Source organism: Bufo gargarizans, chromosome 8 (genome assembly GCF_014858855.1).
Source record: "Bufo gargarizans isolate SCDJY-AF-19 chromosome 8, ASM1485885v1, whole genome shotgun sequence".
Classification (NCBI taxonomy): Eukaryota; Metazoa; Chordata; class Amphibia; order Anura; family Bufonidae; genus Bufo; species Bufo gargarizans.
The window spans coordinates 73,073,675-73,092,133 of record NC_058087.1 but is presented as its reverse complement, the minus strand read 5'-3'; the positions used below and the strand labels follow the sequence as shown (position 1 = coordinate 73,092,133).

General features: G+C 45.2%; 1 protein-coding gene across 1 annotated transcript in view; it reads left to right on the top strand.

The window, feature by feature from the left end:
• The window catches only part of VPS8 (VPS8 subunit of CORVET complex), a 146,207-nt gene that overhangs the window by 83,902 nt on the left and 43,846 nt on the right, over window positions 1-18,459 (top strand). The window contains exons 20-21 of the mRNA XM_044303766.1: window positions 3,776-3,857; window positions 17,258-17,340. Coding sequence (XP_044159701.1) covers window positions 3,776-3,857; window positions 17,258-17,340 — 165 coding nt within the window. The remainder of the gene's footprint in view (window positions 1-3,775; window positions 3,858-17,257; window positions 17,341-18,459) is intronic.

The following is an 18,459-nucleotide window of genomic DNA, read 5'->3' as shown; positions in this document are numbered from 1 at the left end:
TGGACACCTGAGAGGACAGGAGAAGGGACCAAAGTAGATAGCGTACTCACCAAAGGAATGCTGCATATTTGCCATAAGTCTTTGGTCTTAACATCTGCTCAGGACAAGATTTCTCCCTTAGCTCCTATCTCAGTTATCCCCACACTACTGTTCCCACAAATTAAATCTCCATCAGACATTTGGCTATCAATGTCACATCACAGATTAGGAGATTTGAAAGGGTTACAGATCACTTCCGACTTCTATACTGCCCTCTCGGGTGTACCTGCCCTTGGTAAAGATTTCATTCAAAGAAATGACTTTGAGAATGCTTGTAGGCAGTTTATGATTTCCAAATTTACCCCTCTCCCTGATCCATCATGGTTGGAGAATTATGTTCTGCTGCCAAATTTACCTCATAAATGCACCACCCTCATTTATAGGCAGATTCTAAGTGAGAGCTATTCTAGCGTACCGCCCTGGGTTGCTGAGTGGGGAAAAGAGCTCCACCTTGAATTTAGTGACACTGACAGTAAATGGATTCAGAAATCTTCGCACAGCTTTTCCAAGTGCATAAAAATTCAAGAAAACTCTGTTAAGACAGCGTTGCGTTGGTACAGAACCCCCGAGTTCCTTTTTAAAATCCGGTTGCTCTCTACGGATCTTTGTTGGAGGTGTGCTGCTGCCACCGGATCCTTATCCCACATCTGGTGGTTATGTCCTGCCATCAGATCCTTCTGGACAGATGTAGAAAGCGCCATTAACAGGATCTGTGCAATAACCCTGAAACGTTCAGCCCAGCTAGTACTACTCTGGATCCCTACCCCAGATTTTCGCCCCGGAAAAAAATAACTTGGCCACGCATCTGCTTATGGCCGCAAAGCTCTTAATCCCAGTAAAATGGAGATCAGTTGACCCACCAACAGTGAAGATGTGGCGGAGTAGGGTCCAACAGATATGCCAGATGGAGGAACTGATAGGCTGGACATACCATAGCAGAAATAGATTTTTACAGATCTGGCAACTGTGGGACAACGCTCGACAGTGGGACTCTGATTAAGGATATGGGAAGATGGTCACTTCTTTCAATCAATATGCAGAACCCCCTTTTTTATTTTATTTTTTTATTTCTTTTATTTCTTTTTATTTCATTACATTCCTTCTTTTCGGCACGCCTCCTATCCTCCCCTGTAGTTGTCTCCATTGATATAGTCAAAACTTGTTTGTGCCAGGTTATAGATAAATATACATAACCTTAGATAAATATAACTAGTCTTAGTTATATAGACGTTCCTGAGCGGGACCCTAACTGCACCTTGGGTTGACACACTGTTAGGGCTGTTATCCCCATCCCACCTCCCCTCCCCTTACTGTTATGTATCTAATGTTACCCACATTTGTTTTGTAAGATCAATCACTTTAAGGGCCCCTTGCCCTAGCTGAGTGGTTGTCACATCCTAACCTGTATTGTTAGGCTATGCCTTCGATGATCTATGACTAGATTTGATTGTGATGTGTCACCCGCTGTACTGCGCTACATGCGATTTGGTGATATTTCTTTGCTTGTCTAATAAAAAGAGATTTCAAACATTGAGGTTCTGATTAGTGGTCTGACCTGAGGTGTAATGAAAAATATTTTTTTCCATATTGTCCTCCTCTAAAACCTATGTGCGTCTTATAGGGTAAAATGTTGTGGAGTGAAAGAAGATGTAGTGTCGAGGATTGAGAAAGGTATGTTCAGATGGTTAGGAATACCCTTATGAAGTAACTAACAATGTACCTTCCTATATATTTGAAGTTTAAAAAATTTGGCTCTCAAAAAAATAAAAATCGCTGTTTTGTCGATATTTGGCTCATTTTACTAATAAGGTTGCCCACCACTGGCCTAGTCCATCTACCTTCTTCCAACACTACAAACTAGTTGTCTTGTCCAACAAGGACTTACTTTTCGGCCCAGAAAGTCTTATTTGCTTTCATCCCACCCTACAATAAGTTGATTCCTCTGAAAATCCTCCTGGTAGTGCCCTTGGGGAAGCGTATGGAAAAGATAACTATTACTCCTACCAGTAATTCGATTTTCCATTTAGCCTCCACAACGGCACTGGAGATTCCCATCCTTTTCTTTATGCTCCAATTATATTGGTGGTCTTGTGTTTTGTTGAAATGTTTTGTTTCTTATATACAATATATACATTTTTGTTCTGCATCAAACTTGTGTCCCAGGTTACTAACTGTAGCAGGTAAAGGGGAGGGGGCTTTTAAACAGTTTTCTCCATGTTGTTTCCTGTCCCTGGGAGGCGGGGTAACCTCCTGCTAGTGCCGTTGTGGAGACTAAATGGAAAATCCAGTTACTGGTCTTTTTTCCCAAAAGTTTTTTTTCTTCCATTTTTCATCAATGTACGGTAGCTGTATGAGGACTTTTTGTGTAACTGGTTATATTTTATTATACACCAATTTAGGGTAGATATAGTTTATTGATTAGCCTGTATTTGATTTTTTGGGAGGAATACAAAAAACAAAACAGCAATCCCACTGTTTCTTGAGTTCCGTTTTAAGGGGTTCTCTATGCAGTGTAAATGGTATGTTAACCTCATTCTGCAGGTCAGTGCCCAACCATGATGTACATTTTCATCGTAGGTCGGGAATGGATTCAAGTAACAACTATGTAGTACAATTATGTTTCCCCTATTCTTTTCACATCCCTAAATTTGGTTTAGTAGAACTACTGCCGCCCCACTGAATGAGATCTATGTATTTTATTAGATTTAGAAAATATATACTTGCAGAGAATTTATCATGAGGGGAATGCCTGGTGAGTTTTGCTTGAGTCTGCGTTGGAGTACTTTATTCCACATTTATCATTTCCTCATGTTTGATAAATTTGTCTCATCCTTAGGCTACTTTCACACTAGCGTTCGAGCGGATCCGTTCTGAACGGATCCGCTCATATTAATGCAGACGGTGGCTCCGTTCAGAACGGATCAGTCTGCATTACCATGAACAAAAAAAAAAAAATTTTTTTTTTTTTTTTTTTTTGTTCATGATAGTGCAAACGGATCCGTTTTGACTTTACATTGAAAGTCAATGGGGGACGGATCCGTTTGAAAATTGAGCCATAGTGTGTCATCTTCAAATGGATCCGTCCCCATTGACTTACATTGTAAGTCTGGACGGATCCGTTTGCCTCCGCACAGCCAGGCAGCGTTCAGGTGTCCGCCTGCTGAGCGGAGCGGAGGACAGACTGTGCCAGACTGATGCATTCTGAGCGGATCCGTATCCACTCAGAATGCATTAGGGCTGGACGGATCCGTTCGGGGACGCTTGTGAGAGCCTTCAAACGGAACTCACAAGCGGAGCCCCGAACGCAAGTGTGAAAGTAGCCTTACACATACCACTTTTGTCTAGAAAAGCTACTCCAGTTTTCCTACTCCACCCTGCTCCTGGCATGACATTGTGACTTTTTATTCGACTTTAAAAAAAAAAGTGTCAATAATAAATCTGGAGTGAAACTCATATTTCAAAACTGGAGTGTGGCCCTAATTTTTGCGATATTTTGAAGCCAAAATTCTGGAGTGAAGGCATGATAAATCTGCCCCATAGTATGGAAAGATGAATCTTCTATTTATTAGCTAATAGGTTTGCTTATGTTTTTTGTACATTTATTAGGTAATACATCTATTGCAAGTCATAAGTTTTATGGCTTCAGCAATAGGCAAGCTTCTTCTAGCTCCACTATGTGTTATTTTATGGAGACTCTTCCTTTTTACTTCAGTGACATGTTCACTTTCCTACGCAGGAGCTGTGGTTCCCGCTGCTTGAGGCAATGATGTCACCGCAGAAGCTTTTAAGTTCCTCTCCATCTCAGCTGTATTCAGAGTGTAAGTGCTTTCCTGGCGTTTCACTTCCTGTTACTTCACAGTATGTGCATTGACTTTACTCTAAAGCGGATACATTTGTAGAAGAAAAGGGATGGTAAAGAAATGCATTTAAAATGTCACTTAAAGGGGTTCTCCATAATAGATTTAAAATGTCTGCCAGCAGCCTTTCCTAGAATGTGAGCGGTACTGGTTGCCTCCTTACGCAGAACTCCGTAGGGGACCTCACTACACACTAGGCTCTGGCACTGCATATGCTACATGTTTGTGAGTTTTCCTGTTAGGCTGCTCAGCCATGATGGCATATAGTACATAGGTCTATTGTGGTGTAGTGTGGGCCTCACCCCCTCTAGGCAGCTCTGCAAGTGGAGGCAGCCAGTTCTGATCACATACTAAGGCTCCATTCACACGTCCGCATCCCATTCATTTTCTATGGGGACGGAATGGAAGCAGACAGCACACAGTATGCAGAAACAATAGACAAATTTTCAGACTCCAGCACTCACTTTTTCTTGAAGTTTCAAGTTCTCCGGCTTTATTATCAAACGTGCACAGATAATACAAGGTTCGATTCTCATAGGTGTAGGCTGTTGACGCGTTTCGAAAGTTCTTATTCGTAACCAAGCACACAGTATGCTGTCCGCATTTGCAGAGCGCGGGCCCCGATCTTTGGGTCTGCAGCTCCGCAAAAGATAGAGCATGTCCTATTCTTTTCCGCAGCTGCGGACAAGAATAGGCATTTCTATAGGGGTGCCGGGTGCGTGTGTTGCGGATCCGCAACACACCATGGACGTATGAATGGAGCCTAAGACACGTTACTGGCGGCTATTTTAAATAATTCCCGGAGACCCCTTTAAAGAGGACCTGTCACCTCTCCTGACGTGTCTGTTTTAGTAACTACTTGTATTCCCTGTGTAATTACTATTCTGGAGCATCTGTTCTTATGACTCTACAGTGTGCTATTTATTTATTTTTTATTATTCCTGCTGGAAGTTATGAATGAATTACTAGCAGTTGGCAGTGAAGGTCCATCTTGGTGTAATCAGCTGGGGGGGGGGGGTGTCCCTGCACAGTCTGACGTTATCCAATTCGTGCTGCCAGTATCATACTGTGCAGGGACACCCCCTTTGCCAACTGGTAACACTTAGTTGGACCTTTATTGCAGCCTGATGGCAAGAATGGCACAACGTAGAGATAAGTTTCTCCAGAATGTGTTATTGCATGAGGGGATGTACATGGGTACTAAAACACATGTCAGGAGAGGTGACAATTATACAATACTAGGTGGTAGAAATAAATTTTGGTGCAACTTACAGTCACACCAATATTTTACTAATAATGGTGTTAATGGTGTCTAAACAGCTTTTAGATTTAGATTAGAGTCTTAAAGGTAACCTGTCATCAACTTTATGCTAACCTCCCTGAGGCAGCATAAAATAGTGACAGAAATGCTGATGTCAGCGGTGTGTCACTTATGAGCTAAAAGTAAGTGGTTGCTGGGAACCAGCATCGTAATCATTGCAGCCCAGGCCTTGAAAAGAGTCAAATCTACCCGAGTCCTGGTTATTAATAATCTCCTGCTCTCCCGCCCATCTGCTGATGATTGGTAGGTAGAGGCCTGTCAATCATCAGCAGGTGGGAAGGGAGAGCAGGAATTTATGAATAACCAGGACTCTTCCCAGGTGGCCGTGACTCTTTTCCAGGCCCAGTCTGCAATGATTGTGATCTTGGTTCTCAGCAATCACTTCATTTTAACTTAGAAATGACAGACCCCTGAAATCAACCTGTCTCTGCTTTATTCTGCCGTTAGTATGGGCAGCATAAAGTTGATGACAGCTTCCCTTTAAAGGTGTGTTTTTTTCTCTCCATATTTGGCTAATTGCATGTACTATATTTTCACTGCCTAATTTGTGAGGGAAATTTAGTTTGTTGTTTTTTCTTACTCAAAAAAGCACCAGGTCCACAGGAAACCGCACATCACAATAATAGAATAAATGACATACACCACTGTACACGAGCCATGTAACGGGTAGATGTACAAAAGGCTAAAAGGTAGAGAGTGGTAACTACATACAGGCTCCTGAGAGTAAAAGGCAGGAAGGCAAGCAAAGATCACTAATAATGTTCAGAAGAGTTTCTCATGTAACACACCAAGCAAAATTCAAAACATTACAGAAAACGAGTTACATGTATGCAAGTCCAATAACATCAGAAGTACAGGGGCCATATACTGAACACTGCTGGACATTGCAGAATAAGGGCCCATTCACATGACCATAATTCTGGGTCCGTATCCTTTCCACAATTTTGCGGAATGGGTGCGGACCCATTCAGTTCAATGGGGCCGTAAAAGATGTCTGCATCCGTAGTAACGTTCCACGCCCCTGCAAAAATAGAGCATGTCCCATTCTTGTCCGCAATCGCAGATAAGAATAGACATTTTATAAATGGCGCCGGCTATGTGCGGTCTGCAAAATGCGGAACGCGCACGGATGGTATCCGTGTTTTGCGGATCTGTAATTTGTGGACCACAAAACCCTTATGGTCGTGTGAATGTAGCCTAATGTTTGAGAGCCAACTGCTTCAGACCACCAACACACGTTTTAAAGAATACTTCTTCTATGTAACTTTATAGTTCCATACTGATAATACTTTAAGACTACACTCACACGATGGTCTGGTTTTAACTGACATATTTTTCACTGTTGAAGAGAAACTGATGTTAAAACAAGGTCCCTTTGAATTGTATGGGGGCTGCTGGTCCGTGAAAATGGACAAGATAGAACATGTTCTATTATTTGGTGATAGTCTTTTTATTGAATTTTTCAAAATAAAGAATGACATAGTTATCATTTACAGTAGGTACACTCCATTTAGTTACATCACTGTGTACATATGGTGCTTGGTTCATATGGATTATCTTGTATATGATCACATAAGATTATGAATATAGAAAAGGTAGAAGGAAAGTGAAAAAGTAAAAAAAATAAAGAAAAAACAAAGTAAATATACATATTTCTGTTGCAAAATGTATTAGCAGTATTCTACAGTTATTTCACTGTTCTTATTTATCAAATATGTTTTTGGGCAACGATACAAAAATATTGCGTCAAAATCTTTGTGTATTTTTACATTATATCAGTAGTTAAAGGGGTTCTCCGGGCTAACCCTAAATTTGGGGCATAATTCTAACCTGTGGAGGGAAGAATGTTGGTCTGGTACTTACCTTCCACAGCACAGCCAGTTCCAAGATCCTCCTTATGGTCACGTGAATGCTCCTGTCAGGCTTTTTGGTCTTCCAGTAAGTCTCAGTCTTCTCTTCTTTTCTTGAGCAGGAGACTGATCCTCATGAATGACGTCACCGCCTCCTGCAATAGAAAGCTCGCCACGCAAGTGCAGTATGCTAGTGCGCATGCGCGGGATTGCAGGACGCTCTCTGCAGTGTACAGGCTTCTATGTGAAGCCTATACTGACTCCTGCACAATGCGATGTAAGCACTGTGCAGGAGTGACAGCATAGCGATCAGTCACAGTGGCTGATTGCTATGCTGTGGATCTCACTAGGGGCACTGTAGAACTGTAGATGACACATTGGGGCAATGAGGATGGCATTGTATGTCACTGGGACACTGTGGATGGTACATTGGGCACTGTGGATGGCAATGCAGGCAATAGGAGCACTATAGATGGCACATGGGGTACAGGATGTCACTGGGGCACTGTGGGTGGCACATGGGGCACTGGATAGCACAAGGGGCACTGTGGATGTCACATGGGGCACTGTGGATGGCACATTGGAGCACTGTTTGCACACTGGATGTCACATGGGGCACTGTGAAAGGCACAGAAGGCACTGGATGTAACTCGGGGCATTGTGGAGGTCACTGTTATGGGGGCCCTGACTGTGGAGGTCACTGTTATGGGGGCCCTGACTGTGGAGGTCACTGTTATGGGGGCCCTGACTGTGGAGGTCACTGTTATGGGGGCCCTGACTGTGGAGGTCACCGTTATGGGGGCCCTGACTGTGGAGGTCACCGTTATGGGGGCCCTGACTGTGGAGGTCACCGTTATGGGGGCCCTGACTGTGGAGGTCACCGTTATGGGGGCCCTGACTGTGGAGGTCACGTTATGGGGGCCCTGACTGTGGAGGTCACCGTTATGGGGGCCCTGACTGTGGAGGTCACCGTTATGGGGGCCCTGACTGTGGAGGTCACCGTTATGGGGGCCCTGACTGTGGAGGTCACCGTTATGGGGGCCCTGACTGTGGAGGTCACCGTTATGGGGGCCCTGACTGTGGAGGTCACCGTTATGGGGGCCCTGACTGTGGAGGTCACCGTTATGGGGGCCCTGACTGTGGAGGTCACCGTTATGGGGGCCCTGACTGTGGAGGTCACCGTTATGGGGGCCCTGACTGTGGAGGTCACCGTTATGGGGGCCCTGACTGTGGAGGTCACCGTTATGGGGGCCCTGACTGTGGAGGTCACCGTTATGGGGGCCCTGACTGTGGAGGTCACCGTTATGGGGGCCCTGACTGTGGAGGTCACCGTTATGGGGGCCCTGACTGTGGAGGTCACCGTTATGGGGGCCCTGACTGTGGAGGTCACCGTTATGGGGGCCCTGACTGTGGAGGTCACCGTTATGGGGGCCCTGACTGTGGAGGTCACCGTTATGGGGGCCCTGACTGTGGAGGTCACCGTTATGGGGGCCCTGACTGTGGAGGTCACCGTTATGGGGGCCCTGACTGTGGAGGTCACCGTTATGGGGGCCCTGACTGTGGAGGTCACCGTTATGGGGGCCCTGACTGTGGAGGTCACCGTTATGGGGGCCCTGACTGTGGAGGTCACCGTTATGGGGGCCCTGACTGTGGAGGTCACCGTTATGGGGGCCCTGACTGTGGAGGTCACCGTTATGGGGGCCCTGACTGTGGAGGTCACCGTTATGGGGGCCCTGACTGTGGAGGTCACCGTTATGGGGGCCCTGACTGTGGAGGTCACCGTTATGGGGGCCCTGACTGTGGAGGTCACCGTTATGGGGGCCCTGACTGTGGAGGTCACCGTTATGGGGGCCCTGACTGTGGAGGTCACCGTTATGGGGGCCCTGACTGTGGAGGTCACCGTTATGGGGGCCCTGACTGTGGAGGTCACCGTTATGGGGCCCTGACTGTGGAGGTCACCGTTATGGGGGCCCTGACTGTGGAGGTCACCGTTATGGGGGCCCTGACTGTGGAGGTCACCGTTATGGGGGCCCTGACTGTGGAGGTCACCGTTATGGGGGCCCTGACTGTGGAGGTCACCGTTATGGGGGCCCTGACTGTGGAGGTCACCGTTATGGGGGCCCTGACTGTGGAGGTCACCGTTATGGGGGCCCTGACTGTGGAGGTCACCGTTATGGGGGCCCTGACTGTGGAGGTCACCGTTATGGGGGCCCTGACTGTGGAGGTCACCGTTATGGGGGCCCTGACTGTGGAGGTCACCGTTATGGGGGCCCTGACTGTGGAGGTCACCGTTATGGGGGCCCTGACTGTGGAGGTCACCGTTATGGGGGCCCTGACTGTGGAGGTCACCGTTATGGGGGCCCTGACTGTGGAGGTCACCGTTATGGGGGCCCTGACTGTGGAGGTCACCGTTATGGGGGCCCTGACTGTGGAGGTCACCGTTATGGGGGCCCTGACTGTGGAGGTCACCGTTATGGGGGCCCTGACTGTGGAGGTCACCGTTATGGGGCCCTGACTGTGGAGGTCACCGTTATGGGGGCCCTGACTGTGGAGGTCACCGTTATGGGGGCCCTGACTGTGGAGGTCACCGTTATGGGGGCCCTGACTGTGGAGGTCACCGTTATGGGGGCCCTGACTGTGGAGGTCACCGTTATGGGGGCCCTGACTGTGGAGGTCACCGTTATGGGGGCCCTGACTGTGGAGGTCACCGTTATGGGGGCCCTGACTGTGGAGGTCACCGTTATGGGGGCCCTGACTGTGGAGGTCACCGCACCGTTATGGGGGCCCTGACTGTGGAGGTCACCGTTATGGGGGCCCTGACTGTGGAGGTCACCGTTATGGGGGCCCTGACTGTGGAGGTCACCGTTATGGGGGCCCTGACTGTGGAGGTCACCGTTATGGGGGCCCTGACTGTGGAGGTCACCGTTATGGGGGCCCTGACTGTGGAGGTCACCGTTATGGGGGCCCTGACTGTGGAGGTCACCGTTATGGGGGCCCTGACTGTGGAGGTCACCGTTATGGGGGCCCTGACTGTGGAGGTCACCGTTATGGGGGCCCTGACTGTGGAGGTCACCGTTATGGGGGCCCTGACTGTGGAGGTCACCGTTATGGGGGCCCTGACTGTGGAGGTCACCGTTATGGGGGCCCTGACTGTGGAGGTCACCGTTATGGGGGCCCTGACTGTGGAGGTCACCGTTATGGGGGCCCTGACTGTGGAGGTCACCGTTATGGGGGCCCTGACTGTGGAGGTCACCGTTATGGGGGCCCTGACTGTGGAGGTCACCGTTATGGGGGCCCTGACTGTGGAGGTCACCGTTATGGGGGCCCTGACTGTGGAGGTCACCGTTATGGGGGCCCTGACTGTGGAGGTCACCGTTATGGGGGCCCTGACTGTGGAGGTCACCGTTATGGGGGCCCTGACTGTGGAGGTCACCGTTATGGGGGCCCTGACTGTGGAGGTCACCGTTATGGGGGCCCTGACTGTGGAGGTCACCGTTATGGGGGCCCTGACTGTGGAGGTCACCGTTATGGGGGCCCTGACTGTGGAGGTCACCGTTATGGGGGCCCTGACTGTGGAGGTCACCGTTATGGGGGCCCTGACTGTGGAGGTCACCGTTATGGGGGCCCTGACTGTGGAGGTCACCGTTATGGGGGCCCTGACTGTGGAGGTCACCGTTATGGGGGCCCTGACTGTGGAGGTCACCGTTATGGGGGCCCTGACTGTGGAGGTCACCGTTATGGGGGCCCTGACTGTGGAGGTCACCGTTATGGGGGCCCTGACTGTGGAGGTCAGAATAGGACATGTTCTATCTTTCACAGAACTGACATGCGGATGTGGAAAGCACAGGGACTTTATCAGTGTACCTTCCATATCCCTATGTCACTTCCAGAAAAGATAGAACATGTCCTATTCCGGTCCTCAAATTCATAGAACTCAATAGGACTGCAACAAATGTGGATAACAAAATGAATACGGGTGTGTGCATAAGGGTTTAGATACACAGTTCAGCAGGCAGGATCATACAAGATAGGATTAGATACACAGCTCAGCAGGCTGGGTCATAGAAGATGGGATTAGATACATACTTTAGCAGGGAGCATCGCACACAGGCTGTGTATCAGGCACACATACATGATAGGATTAGATACAGATGTGTTTGGCTACACAAGCTGTTTATTACACTCTGGAGATAGTGAGGGCAGAGCCTGTGGACGGTCAGTGATGGGATTTAGACACTGAGTGAGAAGTAGATTCATGTCTGGGTGTAGATAGAAAGACACAGGAGTTATAGATAAAGTAGCTGCTGCAGACAGAGCAGAGTGGGGGCGTGTCCAGCCTGTGACTCATCACTGTGCAGTGCAGCCAGGCTTGTGTATCAATAAAGTTATGTATTCAACAAAACAAGAAGGGGAGAAAGTAAACAGATCTGCCAGGATAATGTTATCTCTTCCACTGGGGAAGGAAAGCTCAGAAATGAAAAACAGGTATTTGGGGCATATGTTTGGATGGTGAGGGGTGTTAGGAGCACATAAAAATAAGTTTGATTTTGGGACCGGACAACCTCTTGAAGTATCTATAATGTATGTAGATTATTTCACTTCAAAAGAATAGGTTTTTATTAAATGTACATAACTAAATAGAAAGATGAAGAAATCACTAAATATTAACCAGGGAGAAGAGCTCCCGAAACAGTATTGCAGGTCAAACATATTAGTTCCAGCCTCAAGGTGTGTAATATTTGCTTTCTATCCAGCTGGTCCACCTGTATTGAAAAGTATTCCTTTTATTTTGAATGTGCGCGATCACCCTCTCGTATGGACATGTAATATTCCCTGAACTCAATACCTCTTGGATATGGGGTATATGTCTTGATTTCCACTCTCTCGTGATCGCTAACTTAGTAGCCATTAACATCTACGCTCTGGTGGGAAGCTATTTAGAAGCAGTGCCAGTTGAGGGGTTACCTCCACATGATATCCCAATATCGAGTCTAAGGCCAATCCAGTAGCTTTCGAAAAAGGTTTAATATGTTAACATTCTCATAGTGTGTGCAACAGGGTACCCACTTTCCTGCAGTCTCTCCAACATATGCTTGGACAATTCGGGAACATTATATGTACCGTATTTTTCGCCCTATAGGATGCACCGGCCCATAAGACGCACCTAGGTTTTTGGGGAGGAAAATAAGAAAAAAATTATTTTTAACCAAAAGGTGTGCTTTTGGTGGGTTTGGAACTAATGGTGGTCTGTGGGTGGCACCATTACTGGGAATCTGTGAAGGACACTGTTATGGGGGGGGATCTGTGGATGGCACTGTTACAGGGGGGGGGGGATCTGTGGGTGGCACTGTTATATATGTGCCATCCACAGCCCCCCAGCCCATAACAGTGGCATCCACAGACCCCCCCCCCCCCCCCCCCCTTAACTGTGCCATCCACAGATCGGCTCGATCGAGCACCCACCCACCCACTCACTCGCTGACGTCACTTGCCTGCGCCGCCTGCTTCATTCATAAAGTAGGCGGCACAGGCACGTGACATCAAGGAATTACGCTGCCCCCCCAGGCCTGCATTACAGCACCTAGGAATAGGATTTAAGGTACGATTAGCAATATAGGAGTGAGGGGGCATATATAATACAATTTAATTGAATAAGACATTTAATATTAGTATACCGGAGGGGCGGGGCTATAGTACATTGATTGCCCCGCCGCTATTCCCGGCCCCCAGCTCCTCCTCCCAGTCCCTCCCCCGGCCCCAGCTTACTCTACATCGCATCCAGCATTCGCCCCATAAGACGCAGGGGCACTTCCCCCCCCCCCCCCCCCCCGATTTTTTGGGGGGGGGAAAGTGCGTCTTATGGGGCGAAAAATACGGTAGTTTACTTGGAGTATAATATCTCAAGTAGGTTTTTACTAATGCCTCTCTGTGGGTGACACTGCAAAAGAATGTAGTTATATTAGAAAACCCGGCCCCCAGCTCCTCCTCCCAGTCCCTCCCCAGCTTACTCTACATCGCATCCAGCATTCGCCCCATAAGACGCAGGGGCACTTCCCCCCCCCCGATTTTTTGGGGGGGGAAAAGTGCGTCTTATGGGGCGAAAAATACGGTAGTTTACTTGGAGTATAATATCTCAAGTAGGTTTTTACTAATGCCTCTCTGTGGGTGACACTGCAAAAGAATGTAGTTATATTAGAAAACACATTTTGCCATTCAGTTAATGTAATACCTATTTGTAACTCTTCACTCCATTTTTATATATATATAATATGTTAGTTGTGACTATAAAATGTTCTATTTTTTTACATCCATTAGTCACTGGCAATAAAAATAAAAAAAACCAGCTGTGTAAATAACCCCATAGATTACCATTGTTCTTAAAACAGACGTATGCCGGCCATAAAAAAAAAAAAAAAAAAAAAAAAAAAAAAAAAAAAGCTAGGTTCACATCTCCGACAAGTAAATCTGGTAATCTGTTCCAGGTAAAGGAACAGACTACCGGAGCTACCGTATCCGGCATAGCCAGGCACCGCAAGATCCCCTTTGACTATAATGAGATCCAGTGAGTTTCCAGCATAAATACAGGCTTTTTGCTGAACAAATACAGTTGCATTTATTTGTCCAGTAGAAAGCTGGCATTTATCCTGGAAATCTGCCAGATCTTCTTTCAGATCTCCTAATGGTCAGTGGGGATTCGGTGAATTCCAGTTATGCTGGATACGGTATCTCCAATAATAATCTGTTCCTCCGATTTACCTACCTAAGATGTGAAGTCCTCATGCACACGACCATATTTTCATCCATGTGCTGTCCTCATGTTTTGCGGCTAGCACACTGACTAATTCATTTTTATGTTGCCAAGACACATCTATATATTTTGGGATCTCTATGGCCATTTGGCAAATTATAAAACATGTCTTGCCCATGTGGAGAGCACATGGAAGGTATCTGTATTTTGTAGATCCATTGTTTACCTAAAGTACGGACACTGACGTGTGCATAAAGCCAGTTTCTGACTGGGGTGCCTAGGGCCCACCGGTAAAATTTATTTTGGGGGTATACCATACGGATACATTCAAATATTACCGGCTCATAGCAGCAAGATGCTACCAGATGATTAACTGTGGGTGTCCCCGTAGCAACTTTGAGAAGGTAGGTCCTGGGGAAAAGAGGACACGGCACGTGTGATGTGTACAGAGGGAGAGAGCTTCCATAGAGTCCCTGCGCTGCTGTGACGGGGACCCGATGGAAAGGAAGGCAGCCCTATGCTTTACTTAGGAATTTTGGCTGCCTTCTGTGACAGCCTGTGAGATCCAGCCCCCTGGATCTCACAGGCAAGCTGGCTGAAGGGTATTAGTCTGTTATACACTTACAGCCAATGCATCACAATACAGTATAGTATTGTAATGCATTGTAAAGGGGATCAGACCCCCAAAAGTTGAAGTCCCAGAGTGGAACTAAAAATTAAGTGAAAAAAAAAAGTAAAAAAAATAAAATAAAGTTTCAAGTAAAAAAAAAAAAGCGGCCTTTTCCCCAAATTAATTAATATATTTTTTTTTTAATAAGCACAAAGAGAAAAATTGACATTAGGTATTGCCACGTCCGTAACTACCTGCTCTATAAAAATATCACATGACCTAACCCCTCAGGTGAACAGTCAAAAAAATAAAAATAAAAAAACAAAAGTAAAAAAAAACTGTGCTAAAAGTGCAACACCAAGTGATCAAAAAGGCATATTCCCCCGAAAATAGTACCAATTGAACCATCACCTCATCCTGCAAAAAATTTGACCCTACACTCGCCCAAAAAAAACAAAAAAAAAAAACTATGGCCCTCAGACTATGGAGACACTAAAACATTATTTTTTTTGTTTCACAAAATTAGACATATTAGGTATCGCCGCGTCCGTAACAACCTGCTTTATAAAAATATCACATGACCTAACCCTTCAGGTGCAGACCGTAAAAAATATAAAATAAAAATGTAAAAAAAAGCAATTTTTTTTGTCACCTTACATCACAAAAAGTACAATAGCAAGCGTTCAAAAAGTCATATGCACCCCAAAATCATACCAATCAAACAGTCATCTTATCCGCCCAAAAATGAGACCCTACCCAAGACAATCGCCCAAAAAAATAAAAAATAAACTATGGCTCTCAGACTATGGAGACACTAAAAAAAAAAATGCTGTTATTGTGTAAAACTTAAATAAAAAAGTATACATATAAAGTAAAAAAATATTTTGTACAATAAGTAAAAAAAGAAAAAGTAGACATATTAGGTATCGCCGCATCCTTAAGAACGTGCTCTATAAAAATATCACATCACCTAACCCCTCAGTTGAACGCCGCAAAAAAAGTGTCAAAAGCCATTTTGTCACCTTACATCACAAAAAGTGCAATACCAAGCAATCAAAAAATCATATGCACCCTAAAATAGTCCCAATCAAACAGTCATCTCATACCGAAAAAAAATGAGCCCCTACATAACACAGTTGCCCAAAATGTTAAAACTATGGCTTTCAGAATATGGAGACACTAAAAAATCATTTTTTTTCAAAAATGATTAATTATGTTAAACTGAAACAAACAACCATATTTGGTATTGTCGCGTCCGTATCAACCTGCTCTATAAAAATACCACATGATCTAACCTGTCAGATGAACACTGTAAATAAAAAAAATTGTGCCAATACAGCAATTTTTTTAATTTTTTACCTTGCCTCCCAAAAAGTGTAATATAGAGCAACCAAAAATCATATGTACCCTAAAATAGTACCAACAAAACTGCTACCTTATCCCGTAGTTTCCAAAAAGGGGTCTCTTTTTTGGGAGTTTCTACTCTAGGGGGGCATCAGGGGGTCTTCAAATGTGACATGGCAACTTAAAATTATCCCAGTGAAATCTGCCTTCCAAAAACCATATGGCTTCCTTTCCTTCTGCGCCTTGCAGTGTGCCCGTACAGCAGTTTACAAACGCATATGGGATGTTTCTGTAAACTACAGAATCAGGGCAATAAATAGTTTTGTTTGGCTATTAACCCTTGCTTTGTTAGCGGGAAAAAAAAGGATTAAAATGGAAAATCTGCCAAAAAAGTAAAATTCTGAAATTTCATCTTCATTTTCCATTAATTCTCGTGGAACACCTAAAGGGTTAACAAAGTTTGTAAAATCCGTTTTGAATACCTTGAGGCATGTTATTTCTAAAATGGGGTCATTTTTGGGTGGTTTCTATTCTGTAAGAACTGGTCCTTTAAAAAGTGAGTTTTGGAAATTTTCTGAAAAATTTCAAGATTTGTTTTTTAAACTTCTAAGCCTTCTAACGTCCCTCAAAAATAATAAAATGGCATTCACAAAGTGATCCAAACATGAAGTAGACATATGGGGAATTTAAAGTAATAACTATTTTTGGAGTTATTACTATTTATTATAAAAGTTGATAAATTGAAATTTGCAAATGTTTCCACATTTTTGATTAATTTATTAAATAAATACCAAATTTAATACAAAATGTACTCAATTTTACCACTGTCATGAAGTACAACATGTGACGAAAAAACATTCTCAGAACGGCCTGGATAAATAAAAGCGTTTTAAAGTTATTACCACATAAAGTGACATGTCGAATTTGCAAAAAATGGCCTGGGCAGAAAGGTGAAAACTGGCCCAGGGTTGAAAGGGTTAAAAATATATCAAGTATTTTATATGTACATAGGCTGGTTGAGGTGCTGTACATTGTACATATGTATGTAGTGCAGTAAGTCTACTGTGTTATGTGTCACTTGTGCAGGGGGTGGGCGACTAGGGGCCCAAATGGGAATTTACCAATACCCCTGTGGGCCAGTCTGAGCCTGCATAAAGCCTTATATGCAGAATGAAATATCTTTATACATGTTATGCTCTCAACTGATGAATCTGCTTACTACCGAAGACCTTGTTTGGCAGATTTATGAAAACTACCGTAAAAAAGGGTAAAGAGAATCATTTGCCCACAACAACTAATCACGTAACTGCTTTCAATTTCTAAATGGCCTCTGAAAAGAAGAGAGCTGGAATGTGATTGGATGCTGTAGTAAACTGGCCCACTTTTCACTTGTAACAAATTTAAAGACTCATTTGTATTTCTATAGGTTTCCTACAACCCTTTCACATGTGTGAGTTCATGTATTTCTCATTTGGTTTTCTGTTTTAGCATTAAAAAGTCTGACAATGGAAGTCCTTAGTAGCATGGCTGCATATATCTCACTTCCGTCCATACTCCAAAGGATACTGCAGGTAAGTACTCCAGGTCTGTTGATAAGGGCTCATGCACACGACTGTGTGCCCACCATCTGCGGACACAGACCCATTCACTTGAATGGGGTCCGCTATCCACATCCTATGCTCCGCACCGCAAAACAATAGTGCAGGTACTACTTTTATGCAGTGCAGAGGCACGGACAGAAAACCCATGGAAGCACTCTGTAGTTCTTCTGTGGGCATCCGATCTGTGCCTCCATTCCGCACCTTCCAGATTACAGACCCGATGCCCGTATATTGCGGACTCGCTGTTTGCGGGCTGCAATACGGGCATAGCTGGCACATGGTGTATGATGCCCAACCCACATTTTTTAAGTAGCTGCCTGGAAGGTCTTAGAAGCAAAGCTTGACGGAGCGCCTCCATTCTACTTTCTCCAGAATTAGAGGGAGTGTATTGTCCAAAAATGACCTATTGTGTAAATCAAGTTTTTATGAATTTAAGAATTTTGGGGGAATTTTTATTTTCCATGTCTCTATGTATGATATAATAAAATAATCAAATCTTGCAGTTTTCACTCTGACCGCTGAACCTCTCAGCAGACAGACCCTTCCTGTTCATTAAAGTGCAGTCATCTTATTATCATCATAGGCAGAATTATTATGGAAGGTATCACCTACTGTATATATAACACAGGTTCACACTATTGATAAAAGATGATAGCCACAGCTTATCTACCACTCCTCTCTGCTCAATGACCTCTGCACACAGCATGCCTAGAAAACTCTCCCATAGACGTTAATGATTGCCTCCAGACTACAGGTTCCTGTGGTCCATTTGTCTTCTGTAAAGGCATGTTCACACATTTTGACAATGTCCAAAATCCGCAGCTTATCCCATGGCCGCCGTGGTTTCTGTCATGGTTTTTGATGGGAAATGGACTTCCTTTCTCGGTTTAGCTCCAATGAACACAGCTAAACCGCGAGCAGGCTCCTGTCACGATTTCATATGGGTCCCGCATGGTAACGGCGGCAAGAATGGACATGTCCAATTTTGTTGCGGTCTGGAAAACCATACATTAAAAATGCTCGGCCACATGAATGGTGGAACAGACTCCCATTGAGAACGATGAGGAGGTTTTAGCGCGGGTGGAGCTC